A 20,475-nucleotide genomic window follows, 5' to 3' on the forward strand; every position below is an offset into this window, starting at 1 on the left:
ACCAGTGACAAGCCGTTAACTCAAGTCCACATAACCGAGGAACACTCAGGACAAGTAGCAAGACAGCAGGCGCGGAGAGGCCCGGAGACAGGCGCTCGTGAATAAGGGGCGCCCGGCAGGCACGGAGCACCCGGGGAGCACCGCGCAGACACCACCCCGCCCAGAGCAGCAGAAGCCACGTCCCAGCAGGGAGGCCCACCCCGGGGCAGCAGCTCCACTCGCGCTCTCGAGCCTAGGGTGACCCTCCCCAGGGCAGGCAGCGGAGGAAGGCCTCAGGGCCATGTGCACCAGCCACCGCGTGGCACGTCTGGCGCCCAGCAGGCGAAGCAAAGCAGCGGCAGGGCCACGGCCCGGTGCCCTGGCAGTTGACTAGTGCTGCCGAGACCAGTGCTCAGAGAAGCCCATCTGCACTCGGGCACAGAGGTGCCACCTGCAGGGTCCCTGGCAAGCAGCTGTGGGTGCAGACAGGTGGGGCTGGGGGCTCCAGCTGTAGGACCTCGCTGAAGTAACTGACCATCACCTTGGGCAATCTGAGAAACCTCCTGGCGTCTGACCTCGCAGCAGCTGCGGAGTGACGCGGCCCTCGGCAGACTCAGGTGGCAGACCAGCAAGGCCACACCACAAGGGCAGCGCAGAGTGAGCAGCATGCCTGTCCACAGGCGCCTGGCTCCCCTCCTCCATGCCAGGTCTCCTGCATCGCCCACGTCCTCCTCCCATCTTCCTCAGGTCGGGCCGCAGCTCCCTCTCCTCCCAGACCCCCACCCACCGCCCAGGACGGGAGTCAGGCCACCAGAGCCAGCGGCTGGCAGGCCACATGACTTCTCAGGACAGCCAGACTGAGTGCTCTCCGCCAGAGGAGATGCTGGGGGACAGAGGACCCAGCCTCCGAGAGGAAGGGCAGTGCGTGTCAGACGGCCATCAGGGGCCCTGTGGGTGGGGACAGTCACAGGCTCGGCCGAGGCTGCAGCGAGGATGCCTGCTTACTGCCGGGACAGGGCAGGGCACCTCACCACCCTGAGGGTGGCTGGGGGAGCTCGGAGCTCCAAAGGCCCTAGGCAGACCATGGAGTTGCTCTGGCAGGACGGGCAGGCTGCTGCCCACGAGTGCTGAGAACCAGGATGGGGCAGAGGACTGGCTGCACCCAGTACTGCAGCACCACTGCCCATCCAGGCAGGGACGGGGGTCTGCTCAGAGCTCCCGTCAATTCGACCATGGGCTTTCACTGCCATGGGCAGGCAGGCAGGAGGCGAGGACCGGGGAGCAAGGGCTGGACCGTGCAGCCGTCTCCACCCTCCATGCAGAGCCAGGAGCACAGTGTGACCACCAGCTGGAGAAAGCCACACATGAAGGCCAGAGGAAATGCACAGTCCACCAGCAGAGGTGGGAATAAATACTCAGCTTTTTCTCTTATAAATATGCATTGGAACATCCGGTGACGCCACCTGGCAGGCCCCGCCCAGCACTGCAGTCAGGCTCTAAGACCCGTGCCAGCTGTGCCAGGGCTGGCGCCTCAGTCCGAGGGCACCTTGAACTGGTCCTTCTCCCTGCGGATGCTGCGCATGGTGGCCACAGGGTCCGACTCGCCCGCGTGCTGCTGCACCGTCTTCTCCCTGCAGGGGTGAGAAGCGCCTGCAGGCTCAGGCCGCGCCTGCACAGCCCCGGCCCTCCAGGGCGCGAGAGGAGCTGCAGTTCTGTCGCCACAGAGCTGGCGGGTATTTCTCCACTGGCAACTGCAGGGCTGTGCCAGGTCCTCCCAGCAACATGGAGGCAGGAGGCCACCGACCACACCGTCCCGCACTGCCCAGGCCACCAGGCTCACAACTGCAGCTCCCTGGCCCCGAGGTCCTGGGACCCCACCCTTGCCAAGGTGCTACAAAAAGCCCTCCCACTTAGGGGAGAAGGTGTGGCCCTGGGCCCTGCTCAGCAATGCTCTCGGGGCGGGCCGCCCGCATGGGGTGGGGTCAGGAGTCAGCTCCTGCTTGGGAGGAAGCCAGTCGCGCCCCTCACCTCACTCGCATGAAGGGGTTGTAGGTGAACTCCTCAGCGAGCGTGGATGGCACTGTGGGCTCCCCGATGGCGTATTTCTCCTGCAAGAGACGCCACTGTCACACTTCAGATGCCCCTTGGTGATCTTCAAGCCTGGTCCAAGCACGAAGGCACAGTGGCAGGGCCGGTGCAGGCCGCGGGCCCCTGACACATGAGCCGGGGGTGACTGCCCGCCCCCGCCCCTGCCCCTGCCGTCTTGGAGATGCAGAGGGAGGTGGACCTTTCTCTTCACCACCACCAGGTTTGCATGACGCACGTAGGAGACAACGAGAGAAAGCACAGAAAGAAAAGATCCGCTGGCCTGGGGACGTGGCTCGGGCAGAGCTGTGCCTGTCACGCATGGGGCCCTGGCTTCTGTCCCCAGCACTGCAGAAGAGAAAAGAGAAAGGCCTAAAGTCAAATACCCCAGGCCCCACTGTAAGAGCCTGTGCAATAGGAGCACAGCAGATGCAGAGGCCCTGGGAAGAGGAAATTAACCACAGCAGAAGCAGAAGGACAAGAGCCCGTGGGGACGTGAAGCAGAAATGTGTTCTTAGGACAATCGGTGGAACTGACGACGGGGCCTAAAGAGGGCCTTGCTCCAGATTCGCAGGCACTAGATCGGAAAGAGCCAGGCTGTGACACTTCCACAAGGCAGCACAGAGCAACATCCCAACTCTAGGGTGGGCAGAGATTTCTTAGAGACAAGAAGGTATGGATCAGCCAGGGGCAGTGGTGGTCTGTCATTCCAGCCACCCAGGAACTGAGGCAGGAGGGGCACAGGTTGGAGGCCAGCCTGGGCAACTCGCAAGACCCTGTCTCAAAAGAAAACCTAGAAAGGGGATGTAGGTCAGTGGGAAAGTGTCCCTGGGCTCAGTTCTCAGAACTGGGAAGAAAGACAAAGAGCCAACCTGGTGTTGTAGGAATTATATGGAGACTATAAGAGGTTTTTTTGTTTGTTTGTTTTTTGTGGTGCTGGGGATTGAACCCAGGGCCTTGTACTTGCAAGGCAGGCACTCTACGAAATGAGCTATCTCCCCAGCCCAGAATGTGGCAAATGCCACAGAAGAGCCAAGACAGTTTGAAAAGGAAGAGCAGATTCATTCTACCTGGGTTCAAGCCTTGCCATGAAGCTGGCCTCAGGACGGTGCTGATGCAAGGAAATGCCACGCAGACCCAGCAGACATAAGGGTGCCCACAAGCACATCAGGTGCCAAGGTGATCCAGTGAGGAAAGGACTGCTTTCCAACCAGAGGACGACTGGACACCACTGTAGAAGAGCAGCCCCACCTCCAGCACACCCAGCACTGGCCTGGAGCGTGCCCTTGTGCAGTTTGTACAAATGCAGGGGCTAAGACTAGAACTTCCAGGAGAGAACAGTCTGTGACCCAGGGATATGCAAAGATTTCATAGGAAACAAAAAGTGGAAATGAATGAACTGAACTTCACCAGAAGTATCAACTTCTGTTTTTCAAAGGAGACTGTTAGGAAAACAGGAAGCCACAAACTGGGAAAAAACATTTGAGGCATATATTCATATTTGACAAAGATATGTTTCCACATAAGACACTGTGACTCAATAAAAGTGTCTGAAAGGAAGGAGATCTGAACCTCACACAGAGGGCGCACCAGGAAAGACAGCCAACTTCACTGGCAGGAAAATGCAAATGGCAGAAGCACAAGGTCCAGACACACTCTCAGAAGGACAAAACCCTGAAGGACCGACCAGCAGTGCCTGTGGCTGGGCAGCACGCAGCTCGATTGGAACACTCAGGTGTCAGGGTGGAGATCTGAGATGGCGCAACCACTCTGGGAAACAGCAGGGTGACTTTTTTCTGTTTCGGTACCAGGACACTCGACCCCTGAGCCACATCCCCAGCCCTATTCTGTATTTTATTTAGAGACAGGGTCTCCCTGAGTTGCTTAGCACCTCGCTGTTGCTGAGGCTGGTTTTGAACTCACCATCCTCCTGCCCCAGCCTCCTGAGCCTCTGGGATTGTAGGTGTGCACCACCGTGCCCAGCTGGGTGGCTTCTTAAGAGGCAAAGAGACATTTAACCACACAGCCCAGCAGTTCTGCTCTCCATCTCCCCAAGAGCGGCTAAAACATGCATCCACCAACGCCATCCGCAACCCTACTCATAACCGCAAAAACTGAGAGCAGCCCAGCCGCCCATCAGCAGGTGATGGAGAACTGCAGGGATCTGTGCAGTGGCCTGCCATGCAGAAACAGGCGACCTGAGGAGCCTCAAGGCAGAGCAAGGGGACACGTGCTCAGTGACAGTCACTGTGGTGGCAGAAAGCAGGCCACCCTGGGCGCGGGAGGGCAGGGCTTCCCGGGGAGCAGAGCACCACGTTTGGGGTGCACACTGTCAGAGTGCTCCTGACCAGACTGGTCACTCAAAACTGGCATCTAAGTGAACTGTCCTCGAGTTCGGTCACTAGAAAGTAGACCTGCCTGCATGTGGGAGGCCCTAGATTCGATCCCAAGCACCCCGGGGAAGAAGGGTGACTGATGAGGAAGCCGGGCAGTGGTGTTGCGGGAGGCACCGGGCTCGAGCAGGAACGTGGGCGCCACGTGTGCGTGTGTCACCTGGTCGACACAGTGTGTGAACTGTGGAGCAGCTCGTAAGCCCTGGGTCGCAAACTGGAGAGATGCTGGACAGAAACAAGCTTCGTTAACAGAGCTGCAGGAGGCAGCAGCCCCGGCCAGCGCAACAGAAGGGAGCCCACGCCTCTGTCAGGGGCGCAGCCTGGCACTCAGAAGAGGGAGCTCCTGGCTCCCTCACCCTGCCCGCCGCCCCCGGGGGGCACATGAGGGGTCTGGGCCGCACCCGCTCCCCACATGGCCGACCCCACTGCTCAGAGGAGCAGCCCTGGCTCTGCCCAGGCATCTGAGCTCGTGTGGGCCTTGCACGCAGAGCAGCGAGAAGCTGCGGCAGGGCGACAGACCCAGCAGGGGTGCCGCTCCCTCACCTTGGCCCAGGCCAGCTTCTCCTGGACACTGGTGTTGCTGGGCTCCACGTGACGCGCGAACTTGAGGTTGCTGATGGTGTACTCGTGGCCGCAGTAGACTCTCTGAGGAGAGAGCAGCACCCAGTCCAAGGAGGCAGTCACCCGCCCACACCCCTGGGCACCCCGCAGAGCATGTGCAGCCATGGGCACCCATGGGACATCCCTCGGGGCTGGACACTTGTCACACATGTTGAATGCCACCGCAGCTCCACTAAGGAGCTGTCTGCTCTCCCAGCTCACGGGTGGGCTGCAGGGGACCCTGTCCCAGGTGCACGGGTGATTCTCCTCGGGTGGACCCAGGACGCAGGGCCCCGCAGGACAGGGAGGCATGGCCTACTGTGTCTGGAGGGAGCCGGCCCAAGACCTCCAGCAGCGCCTTGTACATCTCGTCTGCAGTCCCTTCGTAGAACTTCCCACAGCCAGCCACAAACAAGGTGTCGCCTGGAAAACACAGCCGCCTGAGGGGCTGGCTGGGCCTCAGGAGGTGCCAGCAGCCGGCCTCGAGCTGGGTCACTGGCTCTACGGAGCCTCGGCTCCCCACACAGCCCAGTCCACTCCCAGCCCACCTTGCATCTGCCCTTTTCTAGCCTCTTCCTTCTGGTCCTCGCCTCCCTTTGCTGCTGAGAGTACCCAGCCTCCACCCAGCCACCTCTCTCCCCTGCATGGCCCAGGCCGGCCCACCTTAGTGGGCACCATGGTCTGGTGCTAACTCCCCGCCTCTCCCCAGCTGCACTGTCCCTGAGGCCTTGGCCTCACTGCCACAAGGCAGGATTCCAAACCCAGTCCTAAACCCTGGGCCCTCCCAAACATGCTGACCAGGCCACCTGCCACCATGCCCTCCTCTCCACTGCCACTCCTCGCCCCTTGGCCAGAAGGGACCTTATCTCTGACTGCAGCTGCAGGGAATGCCCATCCCGCCCACCACACCTGCTCTATCTGGATGGTCAGCTCTACCATCCCTCCTCAGCCCAGCCAGGGTGGGGGATCTAGCACGCTCTGGGAAACACCACTGGGGCCTGCTGGACAGTCGCTCCTCACCGCCAGCCTTACTGTCAAGGCCAGACACCTCTGTTTCACCAGGACACAGTCCCGTCAGCCGCTGGGCCTGGGAGCTGAGGCACGGCATGGCATCCTGCCAGCAGCTGCACCAGATGAAGGAGCGAGCAGCTCTGACCGCTCTGGGGTCAGCATCCTGGGGCACAGTCACCCTCCACGGCACCTTCCAGCTCAGGGACACAGCCTCATGAGAGTTCATCCCAAGGCCACTGTGCCCTCCTGCTGTGGCTCCTGATGTCTGGGACAAACCCAGGAGGAGTGAGGGGCCTTCAGAGGGACAACAGCCACTTGAGCTGGGGTGACCGGCTGAGCACACCCCCCTCACATGCCGACAGCCTGTGGTGAGGACACACGGCCACTGCGGATCCACCCCAGAAGCCACTGCAGCTCAGGAGACCCCACCCACACGCTGTCCCGTGGGACGGCGGTGCAGCCCCCTCTCCGCTCCTGCACAGCAGGCCCGTCCTCTGCTTTACAAATGGGAGAGGCAGGGCCAGGGGCCGCACCACAAGCTCCATGGGGAGAATCGGGAAACGCAGCTGTGTTTAAAATCAAGCACAGGATCCAGAACAATGGGGGTCTGTGGAAAATCCCCCACCCACCCCTCGCCGGGCGCTCCCCTTGGGCTCACGCTGTCCCAGCGCCGCCACCACCCAGCACTGCTGCCCTCACCCCTGCGGCAGGACCATGCTGCCCAGGGCCCAGCTCTCCAGGCAGCCCCCACTGCAGGCACGAGGCCCAGCCCAGACTCTGCAGGACTCGACACTCGGACCAGCCACTGACAAAGCCAGCCCAGAGGCGGGTGCCCTGCCTGGCACCCCACCCAGGCCACCCCAGCACCAGCCTCCAGGGCCCTTCTGCCTCACGGCTCCTGGTCAGCACCAACAGTCTTTTGTTCTCTCTCAAAATGGGAATGTTCTTCAGATTTCTGGAGAGGCCTATGTGCCAAGAGCTGCATTGCCCAGCAGTGCCCCAGGGCAGCCCTGCAGGCTGGCTTGGGCTCACAGGTCCAGTGATGGGTCAGCCACTGGCCAGCAACTGGGGCACACCCTCCACAGATGGCCGTATAGGGCTGTGGCTGTGCAAGGGCCCCCAGGACAAGAGGGCCAGGCACACTGGGCCCTGGCATGGCCCCACAGCGACCCCAGGAGGCTGCTGTGCACCACCTGCAGTCTGTCGGTCGCGGGGCTGAGGCCAGGGTGCCAAGCGACAGGCACAGGGCAAGATGCTCAGGTGCACCCAAAGCCAATCCGCTGAGCCCAGCCCAGAGAGCTCTTCCAAGGGAAGCAGGGAGAGCACCTGGCACCCCTGGAGTCTCCTCCTCAGGGACTCTCGGGTCCCAGGCCATGCCACCTGTCTGTGCTGGAGGGGTGGGGTGTCCCACCAGATGGCCTTCTCAAAGCCAGGCTGTTCCCTGGCACCTGACAGCAGCCAGCATGTGCTGGGAACCTAGCTCTGAGGGCACTCCCACTCCCCAGCACCTGCTGGCAGCCCAGAGTGTTTGAAGCCCAGCCTGTGCTCTACCCTAAGGGCAGCAGTCCTCCGAACACGAGAAGAAAAGCAGTTCCTGCAAGTCTGCCTGGCAGGAAGCGTCTGCTTCTTGCCTGGCCCCCACCCAGCCCCTGCAGGCTCACCTGTAAACACAGCAGGGGGATCCGGACCACCAGGTTTGCTCACAAAGTAACAAATGTGTCCTGAGGTGTGGCATGGGGTCGACAGGCATTTAACATGCAGAGACCCCACCTGAAACGGCAGGCATCAGCATGAGACCCCAAGATCCCGCCTTCGGGGGGATCAGGGGCAGAGGGCACTGCTGGTCTCACAAGACCCCTCCCCACCCAGCCTGCTCGGAGCCTGTGCCCCACAGGCACCTGCAGAGCCACCCACAATGCAGGGCAGGAGATCCAGGCAGAGGCAGTGGCTACGGGGCTCCCTCCTGGGGCCTGGCCCTGCAGCAGGGACCCCTCTGGGGTATTTCCGCAAGAGCAAAGGGGTTTATTTTTTTTCAGTCCTTCAAAACTAGGCAAAATCTAAACCAGGGATCTTGCAGAGAAAAAGAGCTCTTCTCCAACCCACCTCCCTAATTCCTGACTTCAGAACACCGGAACCCACAGCAAAGGTGACAGAGCAAGACACACCCACAGAAGCTCCCCTCAGGCCCAGCCCATGTCCACTCTCCAGGTCTGTGTACGCCTGGCTGCACTACCTGAAGCTGACCGGATCCTGGCACCCTCCTCATACCCCACCACCATGCACCCAAGGAACCAGCATTGTTCAGCGTCCCAGGGGCTCGGAGCTGGGCTTCACAGCCTCCCAACACCCAGACACACTGTGCACAGTGATTTTCCTGTTAAGCTCCCGAGAAAGAAGAAAATCCAACCACCAGCTGGGGCAGGCACAGGGAGCCCCTTGGCTAGGCCTGGGGTGAAGGAGGACGGCCCTGGGTCCCTTCCCCCAGGTCCTAGTGCCTTTCTGCAGGTTCACTCCCTACCTGCAGAGTGAACAGGTGCGTGACTTTGTGAGTCAGGGCCCCGATCCGGTCATCACCCCCATACACCTTCAGCCCAGGCTCCAGCTTGACCAGCTTCTCATTCCCTCCCGCATGGTCCCTGGAAGTCAGACAGGAGGTGTGGACTACCTGCTGGATGAAGAGCCTGCCTGTTGCCTTTAAGCCCCGACCACATGGAATTTTTATTTTTCCAGGCCTGTTCCTTATAAGAAGAAACACATCTTCCAAAACAGGAAAGGCTTCCGTCCGTGGTTGGGCTCCACTGGAAACGCCTCCTCAGACACCCAGTTCATGAGCAAGGCACGCTGTGCCCCACACCGTCACTGTTTTGAAACTGAGGAAGCAAACCAGGCACACCTGGATGACCCTGGGGCACGTGGTGATCGCCTGGAGAGCCACTTCCAGCCACCCTGTGCGCAGCTGGTCTGGGGCGGCCAGGGCAGTTCTGGAAGTTCCCCAGGTGGCTCTAAGGTACAACCAGTGCAGGCAAGCTCCCTGGCAGAGGCTCTCCTGGGGACCTTCTGGGCCCATGTGGGAGCCACTGGTCCAGATCTGTCTGTGAGCAGGCCAGCCACTGTTCCAGTGGTAGCAGACTGGAGGACCTCCTGGCCACTCCTCCAGGGCTCCCACAGTGCCCCCAGGAGTCGTCAGGCCTGCACTTGGCAAGGGGGCAGTCCCACCACCGGGAGAACCCCCACGCCTGGGTCAGGCCTCACTCAGGGCTGAGCCACGTGCCTTCCCAGAACAGGAAACTTCTGACAGTCCAGCAGTCATGACCCCCACCTTGCTCCATGTCCACCTAAGACTGCACCCCACGAGGACTCCAGCACCCAAACAAGAAACCGCTGCACAGCAGGCCCCAGCCATCTGCCCACCACCACCAGAGCACACAGGCCAGGGAGCCACCAGCTCCTCAATGTGCTGTCATCACTGATCTTCACAATGCCACCGCCAGAACGAGAACACGCTCACTGCCTGAGGAGCAGGCCCCACCGCGGAGCCCAGCCCAGGGTTTGGTCCTGGCCTAGACTTGAGAGGGTGCTGGAGAAGGCAGGGTCTCAGAGCACCAGCAAGAGGCTCCTGGAGTTCGGACTGCCTGGCATGGGCAGGAGACGTGGACTGTGAAGGCCTCCAGGCAGCCCCTCGGGCCACCAGCAGGGCCCTCGGAGCTGGGGCTGCTGACAGAAGGCAGCTTCGCTACAGGACGCTCATAGCACAGGCCAAGAGCCAGGTGGCTGGTGCCCACCTCAACGCCGGGACCTGGTCAAGACTCAGCATCTGAGCCTGGGCCTCCATACCTGGCTCACATCAACCTAGCACTGGGTGTTCAGGGGTGGGGGCCATCTCTGCTGACAGGCCTTGAGGAGTGGGCTGAAGAAAAAGGGACTGGCTGCCCTCACATGGTCATTTGGAAAAGAAAATTAAGAGCCAAATAAACATTTTTTTCTACCTTTGAGGGCCTCAAAAGTTTCAAAAGGCCAAAAAGAGGGCTTTGGGTAGGCAACTCTACCCCAAAGACCCAAACACAGGCACTCTTCCCAGTCTCCAGCTTCCAAATATTAAAACGAAACATTCAGAAAAGCAAAAACACCCTCCTGACATGCTACTGCTTATTAAAAAACAAACAAATAAACAAAGAAAACATCAATGGCTGGGCATTGTGGTGCACACTATAATCCTAGTAACTCTGGAGTCTGAGGCAGGAGGATAGCAAATCTGAGACCAGGCTGGGCGTCTTAGCGAGAACTTGTCTCAAAATAAAAAGAGCAGGATGTGGCTCAGTGGTAAAGAGCCCCTGAATTCAGTCCCTAGTACCAAAAACAAAAGACCCACCAACGTCTAGATTCTTCTCTTCCCTGACATGGAGACCGATGTCCCATTTTACAACCCAAGACATGTGAAAGACAGCTGCTGGGCACCCTCCTGTGGTCCAAAGGAGCCGGCTCCTAGATGCCACGGGTGAAGCAGCAGAGAAGACACAGAACACAGACATCTCCCCAGAGGTCGTTCCCTCAGCAGACACTCTGAGGGTCAAGGGGAAGGGGGCAGGAACCTGTCCTCATGTGCACTGAGCCAGCTCTGCTGCTACTGTGGGCACCTCCAGGGCCAGAGTGCCAGCGGGAGCCTCCACTTACCAGTGATGGTGTGTGGTGAGCACTGTGGTCAGCTTCACACCGAGTTTCCTCACGGTTTCTACCACCTGCAGCCACACAGGAGGCAGGACAGAAGCTGGGTCACACTCCTGGCCTGGCTGGCCTCCTGCAGGGTGGGTGCCCAGCCCCAGCCCAGCCCCACTGGCTGACCCGACTCCAGGACAACAGAGGAAGATGGACTTTTTCTCTTGATCAACTTGGAGCCCTTGGTCCTACCCACTGCCCCAAACCCCTCCAGCTGAGGCCAGCCTCCTGGAGACAGCACCAAGGGGCAGAAGGCTGGAGGAACAGTCATGTTCAAAGGACCCTGGAGTATCCAGGCACAGGGGTTCAAAGGTGGCTCTGTGCTTGCCACATGGGGACCGTGGTCTCCTCCACCCCTCCCAATGCCCCCTCAAGAGAGTGGCTGGACACCAGTTTGCTTTTCGAAAACTAAATGGACTAATTTCCACCAGCATCAGCAGAGCTACGAGAACACAGTGGCTGTAACCCACGGGAATGAAGACAGGGAACTGGGTGACAAAAGACAGGGGCCAGGGCACAGCCTCACACCTTCTGGGGCTGCACCGGGTCCACAATGGCAGCCTCCCGGGTGTCCTTGTCGATGATCAGGTACATGTAGTTGTCCGTCAGGGCAGGCAGGAGCTCGACCTTCATGGCGTTCTGTTCCACAGTCACACTCTTCCTTAGACCTGTGTGACACAGGAGGGTTCCCAGCAGGGCTGGGCCTGCAGACATAGGATGCAGCCTCAGGTCCTCAGCCTAAGAGCAGGCACAACAGAGAGACTGCACCCCTTCCCCCGTGAACTCGGGGCCTTGCTCAGGCAGAGAAAGCACTGAACTAGATCCTCACTGGGTTCTGACTTTATTTTGAGACAGCATCTTGCTAAGTTATGAGGCTGGCCTGGAACTGCAAGTCTCCAACACTGCCTCCTGAGCAGCTGGAGGACAGGCCTGCACCACTCCTGCCAGTTTTTCTTTCTCTCCTTTTTTTTTTTTTTTTTTTTTTTCTGTTTTTGGCAGTCCTGGAGATTGAATCAAGGGGCGCTCTACCACTGAGCCGCAACCCCAGTCCTTTATTATTTGTTTTGAGCTGGTCTCACTAAGGTGCTCAGGCTGGTCTTGAACTTGTGATCCTCCTTCCTCAGCCTCCTAAGTTGCTGGAACTACCAGTGTGTGCTACTGTACCCTACTGCTTTTTGCTGGCTTTCTGAAGTTCCTCCAACAGAAAATGTCATGGTTTTACCACATCCACAAGGCAGGAGTAGAAAATGACTCGTGCTCATATTGGTGGAAATTAGGTTTCTCAGACTTAGACCTTTATTTTCTCTTGAGGGTTCTAAAAAAGACAGAACGGCCAACTTGTGGTATGATGCAAACCAGTCAGACAGGACTACTGCTGACCCTGCAGAGTTGACTCTGGAAGGACAGGGAGAAGGGGAGGCAAAGGAAGGGTACCAGTGTCCAGCTGTGTACCCTTCAGCACACCAGGTCACCTCTAGGCTGGCAGAGCTAAGTCCTATGCAGTCATTCACAGATGTTCTCAGGCCTCCAACGGGGGAGAAAAGAGCATTTGCTCCCAAATGGCAGGCGTTCAAGATGTGGAGAATGCACCAGGCACCACTTCCTGGGGAACAGAGTTGGTCACAACCACTCACGATTCAAGGGTGGGAGGCACGGAATCACTATCCCAGTGAGCCACAGAACTCTGCCTGGCTGGGCCAGGAGGCCGTGAGGAGTGAGAGGAAAGAAAGCATTCTCCACCCAGTGGACAGATGTCAAAGTACTTTCAGCAGTGAAACCCCCATTAAATCTAAAATTACCTGGGGTCCCAACACTTTTAAGTCTTAAAGGGGAGGAAAACACAGAATAGAACAGTGGGATTCTGGGGTAGGTGCCAGGCTGGACCCCTCTCCCAAAAGGGATAGAAAAAGCCAAAGTATCAGCCTATGGGTAGATGTTGCTCTGGGATCATCTAAAGATGGGGTCGACTTTCTTTGCCATGGCCAGAGCCTGGGAAACCTTTCTTTTCTTTTTTGGTGGTGCTGGAGATGGAACTCAAGAGCCTGTGTGTGCTCGGCAAGTGCTGTATTGCTGAGCTCCAGATTCCCTCTGGACACACTATCTGGGCATTTTCCAGACCTTTTTGACTCATGCTCAGCAAAATAAACATTTCTGTCTGATTAGGTTTTTGTGGTACTCTACCTCCCCAAGTCCCAGTACTATTCAAGCCACCAGAGGACATCAGAGTGAAAACAGGACTGGGGAAGGGGGCGCTCAACAAGTCTTTTTACCTATTTCCTGGTAGAACAGTGCAGGCGAAAACACTGCCCGGTAAAGGAACAGTATTTACAGCCGGTGTTCAACCTGCTCTGGGCACATACACCTTGCTGGCAAGCCGAAGAGCATGCGTTTATTCCTAAGGATGGAGTTCACCAGGCGCCGGCACCACCAGAAAGAAACCCTACTGCTCCTTTTCCGGTAAGTACCACCTCGCCCGACACTGCCTGGAAACCACTTCCAGCTCACCGGTTTGCCCCTGGAACGTTTTGCACAAGCAGAGGTCACGGGCTGCAGCCTGCGGCCTGCAAGTCCGAAGGCATGTTTTGTGTGGCCCACTACATCCTTTAAGGCATTTCCCAGCACCGCCTCTCTGCACCTGTGCGGACCTCCCCCACCAGCGCATGGGTTAGGGGCTGGGACGTAGCGCTCCGCGGGCCACCGCGTCCCAAACGGAGAGACTGCGTCCTGAGAACCTCAGTGGGCAGGCTCCTTCCTTAGCAAGGGCGTGTAAGGCACTGCGGACCCCGGGCGCTGCCGGCGGGGCTGGGACTCGGCTGGCTCAGGCTGCTAGCCCCGCGCGGTGGCCCGCGGTCATCCGTTGGCAGACGCCGAGGGGGGAAGATCTGCAGGCCGAGGCGCCGGGTAGGCTGGCCTGAGGGCTCACGCAGGGGACGCGGGTGTGCCTGGACCCTCGTCGCGCCTGGCCCCACCGAGGCCTGGTGGCCGCGTCCGCTCCTCGCCGGACCTGCAGCCCCGGCTCCTTGCCCCTGAGAAAGCGTCGGCGCGCCCAACCAACGCCCAGCACGGCGGCGCCCGGGCCCACCTACCAAGGCCGCGGCGCGCGCAGGCGACTCCCAGCGCGGCGAGGCTCCGGCGGCAGAACAGCCTGTGGCCGTGCACCATGACCTGCAGGGCTGCACTGCCCCGCGCCGGACCCCAACGCCGGCGGTCGGCGTCGGCGACTGCAGCCAATCAACTCCCGTTTCGCACCACTCGCCCGATCCCCAGCCAACCAGCGCCCGCCCTGCACCGCTTCGTCCCCAAACAGGGCCCAGCTCGCCCCGCCCCTTCCCTCCCCCAGCCAACCAGCGACTGCCTCGCGCCGCCCCGCCCCGCCCCCAGCCAATCAGCGCGCTCGCGTTTAACTCATTCCCTCCCCCCGCCCCGGGTGCCACGGGCCGGAGGCGGTGCCTGAGAGCCAGTGGCTGCGGTGGTCTGGAAGTTGCGCACTGTCCTCCCAGTCTCCCTGGGTACCGGGAGGGCGTCCTGAGGCAGCCGCTGGACGCGGGCCTCAGGGCAGTGCAAGGTAGGATGGACCGTCGCTGACAGGACAGCGTCCCGAGGCAGCGCGTCCCCTCCAGGCCGCCGTAGGCGCGGAGCCTGTGGTCACGTGGCCCAGGGCATCGCCATGGCGGCCCCGAGGCCGCTGTCCCGCTTCTGGGAGTGGGGGAAGAACATCGTCTGCGTGGGGAGGAACTACGCGGACCATGTCCAGGAGATGCGCAGCGCGCTGCCCAGCGAGCCCGTGCTCTTCCTGAAGCCGTCCACCGCGTACGCGCCCGAGGGCGCGCCCGTGCTCGTGCCCGCCTACTGCCGCGAGCTGCACCACGAGGTGGAGCTGGGTGTGCTCCTGGGCCGCCGCGGCCGCGCAGTCCCGGAGGCCGCCGCCATGGACTACGTGGCCGGCTATGCCCTGTGCCTGGACATGACCGCCAGGGATGTGCAGGACGAGTGCAAAAAGAAGGGGCTGCCCTGGACTCTGGCCAAGGGCTTCACAGCCTCCTGCCCGGTCAGCGCCTTCGTGCCCAAAGAGAAGATCCCTGATCCTCACGCCCTGAGGCTGTGGCTCAAGGTCAACGGGGAGCTCAGGCAGGAAGGCCAGACGTCCTCCATGATCTTTTCCATCCCGTACATCATCAGCTACGTTACTAAGATAATGACCTTGGATGAAGGAGATCTTATCTTGACCGGGACACCCAAGGGAGTTGGGCCAGTTAAAGAAAATGATGAGATCGAGGCTGGCATAGATGGGGTGGTCAGTATGAGGGTTAAGGTGGAAAGGTCAGAATATTAAGTACACAGAGTGCCTTAACTTCGTGTCAGGAGAGAACGGAGCAAGACGGAAACAAAGGTACTTCTAAAGAATGATTCAATTGTGTTGCTAAGCCTCAATCAAGAAAGATGGACTCTTAGGTGAAAAACATGATCTGGATAAACTGGGACAGAATTACAAACAACCAAAATAAAGTGATGCTTTCCAAGGGGAGAATGTATTGAACCAAACCTTCAGAGGTCTGTTTCCTAAAACTGAACTGAATTAAGACTTTTCAGTGAGTCTTTCTGGGATCAGTAGTTCAAGACTTAAAATCTGCAAAGGACACAAAGTCACGTTCCAAGTGTTTCTCAAACTTTCTTGAACTTGATAGTCATCTGGAGGCATGACTGGCCTATTCCAGACTAATGGAATGGAATTACTCTCCAGGGAAGCGTTTTACAGAGCACTCTGATTCTTAACAGGGAAACATGAAAAATCGTACTCCACGTAATCAGTTAACTTAGTTTTATTAGTTAATGACCAGTCGATGAAGACTGCTCCTGTCTTCTTTGGGTATCTATTACTGGCCTGTAGATTGAGTTTGGGAGATAGTTTTAAAATTAATGTTTTCCAAATAAATGTGCTGTATTTTGTGTGGCCTAAAAGTGTACTTGTTTCCCAACAGGGCTTTAGACCTTGGTCTTTGACTCTCACCTCCTGAACACTACTCTAATGATCAACCAGCATCCCCACCTCCCAACCAGAGGAGGAGGCTACAGGAACTTGAATGACCTGAGAGAGCTGGTTTTACTCTTGCCTGCACCCTTTTTGGATAAAGCAAGGCAGGATGCACAGCATGGCTTTGATAAGGCTGGTGGAGTCCTGTAGGTTTAGACAGGTTCCTGCTGGCCCTTGAATGTCTAGGACATCTACTTTAGAAGTAATTTGCTGAGCACTCAGTACTGTTGCATATCGTGCCAAGCAGTTTATTTCATGTTCCCATGTGACTGTCAAAGATGTGAGGATGGTACTATTGCTGCTATCCCTATGGTACAGGCAAAGACAGATTTAGAGGCTGGAAAGCCTGACTAGGGTCACTCAGCAGAGTGGCAGAGCCAGGATGTAACCCAGCTGTTCGGAGCCCAGAACTTGAGGTCTTGAAGCCACGATGCAGGCTGCATCTTGGGAGGTGAGAATCCTACCATTGAACCACCAGTGCTGCAGGCTGCACCTTGTATGAAGACATGTGAGATTAAAGCATTTAGATGTTACACAGTCCTCATGTGGAAGTCATGATTTATTATGAGGATATCTCCTAATAATTGGGCTTAAATGTTATGCTATCTTAACTACTTTTATCTTTTTAATCATTTTTTAATTGCTTAGCAATGAATATTTATTAAAGAGTACGAAAAACAGATGAGCAAAAAAGATAGAACACCTAAAATTTCACCTACACAGAGAGAGCCAAAATAAATGTTTGGTGTATATTCTTCCAAATCTGTGAATGTACTTTTTGAAACAATTTGCTCACAACATACAATTTTATAATTTGCTTTTTACACTAAACAGTGACTTACCCATTTTCATATCAATCAAGACATCTCTGCAGTACTGTTTTCATTGATTATGTATGATTCTAAGGTTAGCCCTCTGGCTTTGTACATGGGGATTATCTGATTACTGGTGAAATCAGGATATTTGTTAATCTCGTTAGCTAGGTTCCAAAGTGGAAGAGCTGGGTCAAAGGATATGCTCATGTTAGTTTAGCTAGCAGGTACAAGGTTCAGCTGGGAGGTGTCTGCCAAGGCAACAGACCATTTAAGCAAGCTGAAGGCATGAGGCAGGAGCAGTGTTCTCATGTCACCCCTGGATGGCACAAACCAGTGCCCCTGGGGCAGTGTTCACCAAGTAGTGAGTGAGCCTTGCCACAAACATCGACATCAGCATTGGAAGCATAGCACACAGTCCTTGAATATAAGAATCAAAATCTGAGTGACCAAATCCCACAAATTCTGAGGTTGCTAAAGGAAACTTAACACTCAGAAGGTACATTTTTCTTCAACTTGAAATAAATTTAAACCCACGAAGAAGTTTAAAGGGTAAACTTTCACTAAATTCAACAATTGTCATTTGCTAATCACACTTGAGAAAATAATTACATAGTGTATTCTTCTATATACAGAATATATGGTTTAAAAAGCCAGGCATAGGTGTGGTGGTGCACACCTGTAATCCCAGTGGTTCAGGAGGCTGAGGCAGGAGGATTGCAAGTTTGAGACCAGCCTCAGCAAATTAATGATGCCCTAAACAACTTAGCAAGACCCTATCTCAAATTAAAAAATAAAAATGGATGGGGATGTGGTTAAGTGCCCCAGGGTTCAATCCCCAGTACCAAAAAAAAAAAAAAAAACCCGGGCATGGAGGTGCACATGTGTAATCCCAGTGATTCAGGAGGCTGAGGCAGGAGGATTGCAAGTTCAAGGCCAACCTGGACAGCTTCTTATGAGACTCTGTCCCAAAACAAAAAATTAAGAGGGCTGGGGTGTAGTGCAGTGGTAGAGCATCCTTGCCCTTTAATTCCCAGGAGGCAGGCAGAATAAATGGTTTTAACATCTGTTCTGGTGTTACGTTTTCTTTTTTTAGAAATGGATATTTGGGGCTGGGGAGATAGCTCAGTCAGCAGAGTGCTTTCCTTGCAAGCACAAGGCCCTGGGTTCGATCCCCAGCACCGCAAAAAAGAAAGAAAAGAAATGGATATTTATTTTCAAATGAACATTATGCATCTGCTCAATGAAGGAACATATTTTCAGATCAGTGAATACATCCATACGTCATCAATTATAACGGCTGTATCTTAGGCCAGGTACTCTGCAAGCAGAGCCTGAGATGGGATTCTTGCCAGGAGACTTACTGAAGGTGCGCCCTCAGAAGAAGGGTGGTGAAGGAAGCAGAAAGGCCAGGAAACAAATGCCTAGCCCGGTCTGCTGCTGATCCCAAAGGGAGCACGGGAGCAATCTGCAGCACCAGAACCTGCTTCCGCCTGCCCCTCCCGTCAACTTCCCAGATAGCCCTCTGACCCTCACAGAAGCCGAGGGGTCACTGCCAACCTGCAAGCAAAGGGGACCTGGGTGGGGCCCAACATTCCCAACAAGATGCACAGCTTCCAGATGCTTTGCTGTTAGAAGCAATGAGGCGAGAATCAGCCTCCAGTTACAGCACTAGGCGTGTGTTCATTTCCTTAGGGAAAGTCTCAGCAGGGAGACTGATTAACTGATTTGCACTTTAAGTTTTTGATACATTTTACCAAATTTCAGAGGAAAGAGAATATCCCAATAGGCACCTGACAAAAATGTTTTAAGAGTGCCCAGCACCAACCCTGCACACCCTAGGCAACACTGAGCATGATGGCTGTGGTCATTTTAATTTACTTCTCAGTGAAGATGACATCATTGTTATTTCTTGTTTGGTGGTGGTGGTACTGGGGATTGAACTGAGGGTTACTTTACCACTGAGATACATCCCCAGCCCCGCCCACCTTTCTAAATTTTGAGATGAGTCTCACTCAGGGCTAGGGATTGTAGCTCAGTGGTAGAGCGCCTGACAACTGAGGCACTGAGTTTGATCCTCAGCACCACATAAAAATGAAGTTATTGTATCCATCTACAACAAAAAAAAAAAAAAAAAAAAAAAAAAAATTAAAAAAACATGAGCTCACTAAGTTGCCCAGGTCGGCCTTGAACTGGTGATCCTCCTGCCTCAGGTTCCCACATCGCTAGGATTACAGGTGTGTGCCACCATGCCTGGCAACATCAGTTTTGTTTTGTTGTTTTTTTGTTTGTTTTTTGCAGTGCTGGGGATTGAACCCAGGGCCTTGTGCTTGCAAGGCAAGCACTCTACCAACTGAGCTATCTCCCCAGCCCCAACACCAGTTCTTTACAAGACTATTTGGCATATCTTTGTATAAATTTGGTGGAGTATCTTTGTGGCCAGTTTTGCATTTCCTTTTGATATATTTAATCATATATGCTAAAACCTTATATTTTAAAGGAAAAAAGAAAATAACTGGAACATTAATCCAGAAAAAAAACATAAAAAAATCAAACTATAAAGTTCATACAACAAAAATATTACCAAACACGCAGGCCAAAATAACATTTACAATAACTGGTATTAATTGACCATGGACTAAGTGCCTGAGTCTAAGCACTTTACATATATTAACCTGAGTTTTCACCATGAGAATTTGGTCCTATGAACTACAAATAAAGGAGCTCAGAGCTGGAGGCAGCCTAGGAATAGCAGATGGGGTTTGAACCTGCAGCCACACAGGTGCCCACTGAGCCACTCCCAGTTCTACCTGTAGCTGGACCTTCACGTCCCATCTGTAAGATGGACAAAATAGTATAGGAAAGAGCTTATTGTGATGTCACATAAGAGTCACTCAATGACGTTGACTATTAATATTGTCACAGCAAGTTGATATCTAGACATTTACTCCAAGGAGATAATTGAGAAAATGGACAAAGATTTAGTTGTTTATAAGAGCAAAAAAATGAGAAGCATCTTAAATGTCCAATGGTATTGAGTTGATCACATTCACTATCCCACTTACATAATGAAAAATATTCCACCATGAAAATTATGTAGAATATTTAATGATGTGGGAAATGTTTATTGTAAATTAAAGGCGGATTACAGTGTAACCTGTTGTAGAGTATGTTCATAATACAACTTGTCGATTATATGTTTCAACATGATGGATAGATGAATGACAGGTAGAAAGTCAGGAAAGATATGCCAAAGTGTGATATGCTTACACAGATGTGTTTGGAGCAGGGGTTTTTTGTTTGGTTCTGGTTTTTGTTTTTGAGACAGTTGCCCAGGCTGGTTGTGAACTACTGGACTTGAGCAATCCCCCCACTCAGCTTCCAGAGTAGCTGAGACTACAGGGGTATGCCGCTCTAGCGGCTCAGAGCAGCATTCTTCACAACAGCCCTAAGTGTCACCATGGATGGACAGACAAAGTGCGGCACCCAGTTAGAGGGGCACTGCCCCAGGGCCGGGTGTGGTGCAGTGCTGGAGGCTTGCCTGGCCCTCGAGGTCCTGGTTCCACCTCTAGCACTGAAAGAAAAATCAAAGCTCCTACCATGAGAAGGGGATGCAGCACGGCACCCACTACACCTGTGCGAGCCTCGGAACACGCCGTCACAGGAGACACGCGGTGTCTGGCTCCGCGAGGAAGAGGTGCCTGGAGTGGGCCGACTCACAGAGACAAAGCCGGTCAAGGCACCCGAGGCTGAGGGCAGGAGACCAGGGCCCGCGGCCTGCCCGGTGTTTCTGGAATGAAGAGGGCTGCAGGCGGATGGTGGGGAGGGCTGCACCACACTGAGAGCGCCA

General features: G+C 55.6%; 2 protein-coding genes across 3 annotated transcripts; one reads left to right on the top strand and one right to left on the bottom strand.

Moving 5' to 3' along the window:
* Nucleotides 1-1,380: 1,380 nt before the first annotated feature.
* HAGH (hydroxyacylglutathione hydrolase) lies at nucleotides 1,381-14,022 on the bottom strand. Of its 2 annotated transcripts, none has more exons than XM_079121021.1 (9): nucleotides 13,868-14,022; nucleotides 11,310-11,485; nucleotides 10,740-10,804; nucleotides 8,587-8,704; nucleotides 7,730-7,838; nucleotides 5,377-5,480; nucleotides 5,001-5,102; nucleotides 2,008-2,087; nucleotides 1,381-1,610 (listed from the first exon to the last, which is right to left on the bottom strand). In XM_079121021.1, the coding sequence occupies exons 1-9, from the start codon at nucleotides 13,941-13,943 to the stop codon at nucleotides 1,511-1,513; spliced, it is 930 nt and encodes a 309-aa protein (XP_078977147.1). In that variant the 5' UTR covers nucleotides 13,944-14,022; the 3' UTR covers nucleotides 1,381-1,510. The 2 variants fall into 2 exon arrangements, with proteins under 2 accessions (XP_078977147.1, XP_078977148.1); XM_079121022.1 differs by having other exon boundaries at nucleotides 11,310-11,449; nucleotides 13,868-14,013.
* Nucleotides 14,023-14,205: 183 nt separating this feature from the next.
* On the top strand, nucleotides 14,206-16,317 carry FAHD1 (fumarylacetoacetate hydrolase domain containing 1). Its single transcript, XM_079121027.1, has one exon. The coding sequence runs from the start codon at nucleotides 14,449-14,451 to the stop codon at nucleotides 15,112-15,114; it is 666 nt and encodes a 221-aa protein (XP_078977153.1). The 5' UTR covers nucleotides 14,206-14,448; the 3' UTR covers nucleotides 15,115-16,317.
* The last annotated feature ends 4,158 nt before the right edge of the window (nucleotides 16,318-20,475 follow it).

The sequence above is a fragment of the Sciurus vulgaris genome, assembly GCF_902686455.1.
Source record: "Sciurus vulgaris genome assembly, chromosome: 18".
Taxonomy (NCBI): domain Eukaryota; kingdom Metazoa; phylum Chordata; class Mammalia; order Rodentia; family Sciuridae; genus Sciurus; species Sciurus vulgaris.

Excerpts from the sequence above, each read along its gene's own strand:
- HAGH (XM_079121021.1), bottom strand. The coding sequence starts at position 13,943 with ATGGTGCACGGCCACAGGCTGTTCTGCCGCCGGAGCCTCGCCGCGCTG. Across the intron at positions 5,481-7,729 it reads TCCCCCTGCTGTGTTTACAG|GCGACACCTTGTTTGTGGCT; the intron begins GTGAGCCTGCAG and ends TGTGTTTTCCAG. Across the intron at positions 5,103-5,376 it reads GCCGGCTCCCTCCAGACACA|AGAGTCTACTGCGGCCACGA; the intron begins GTAGGCCATGCC and ends CTCTCTCCTCAG.
- FAHD1 (XM_079121027.1), top strand. The coding sequence starts at position 14,449 with ATGGCGGCCCCGAGGCCGCTGTCCCGCTTCTGGGAGTGGGGGAAGAAC.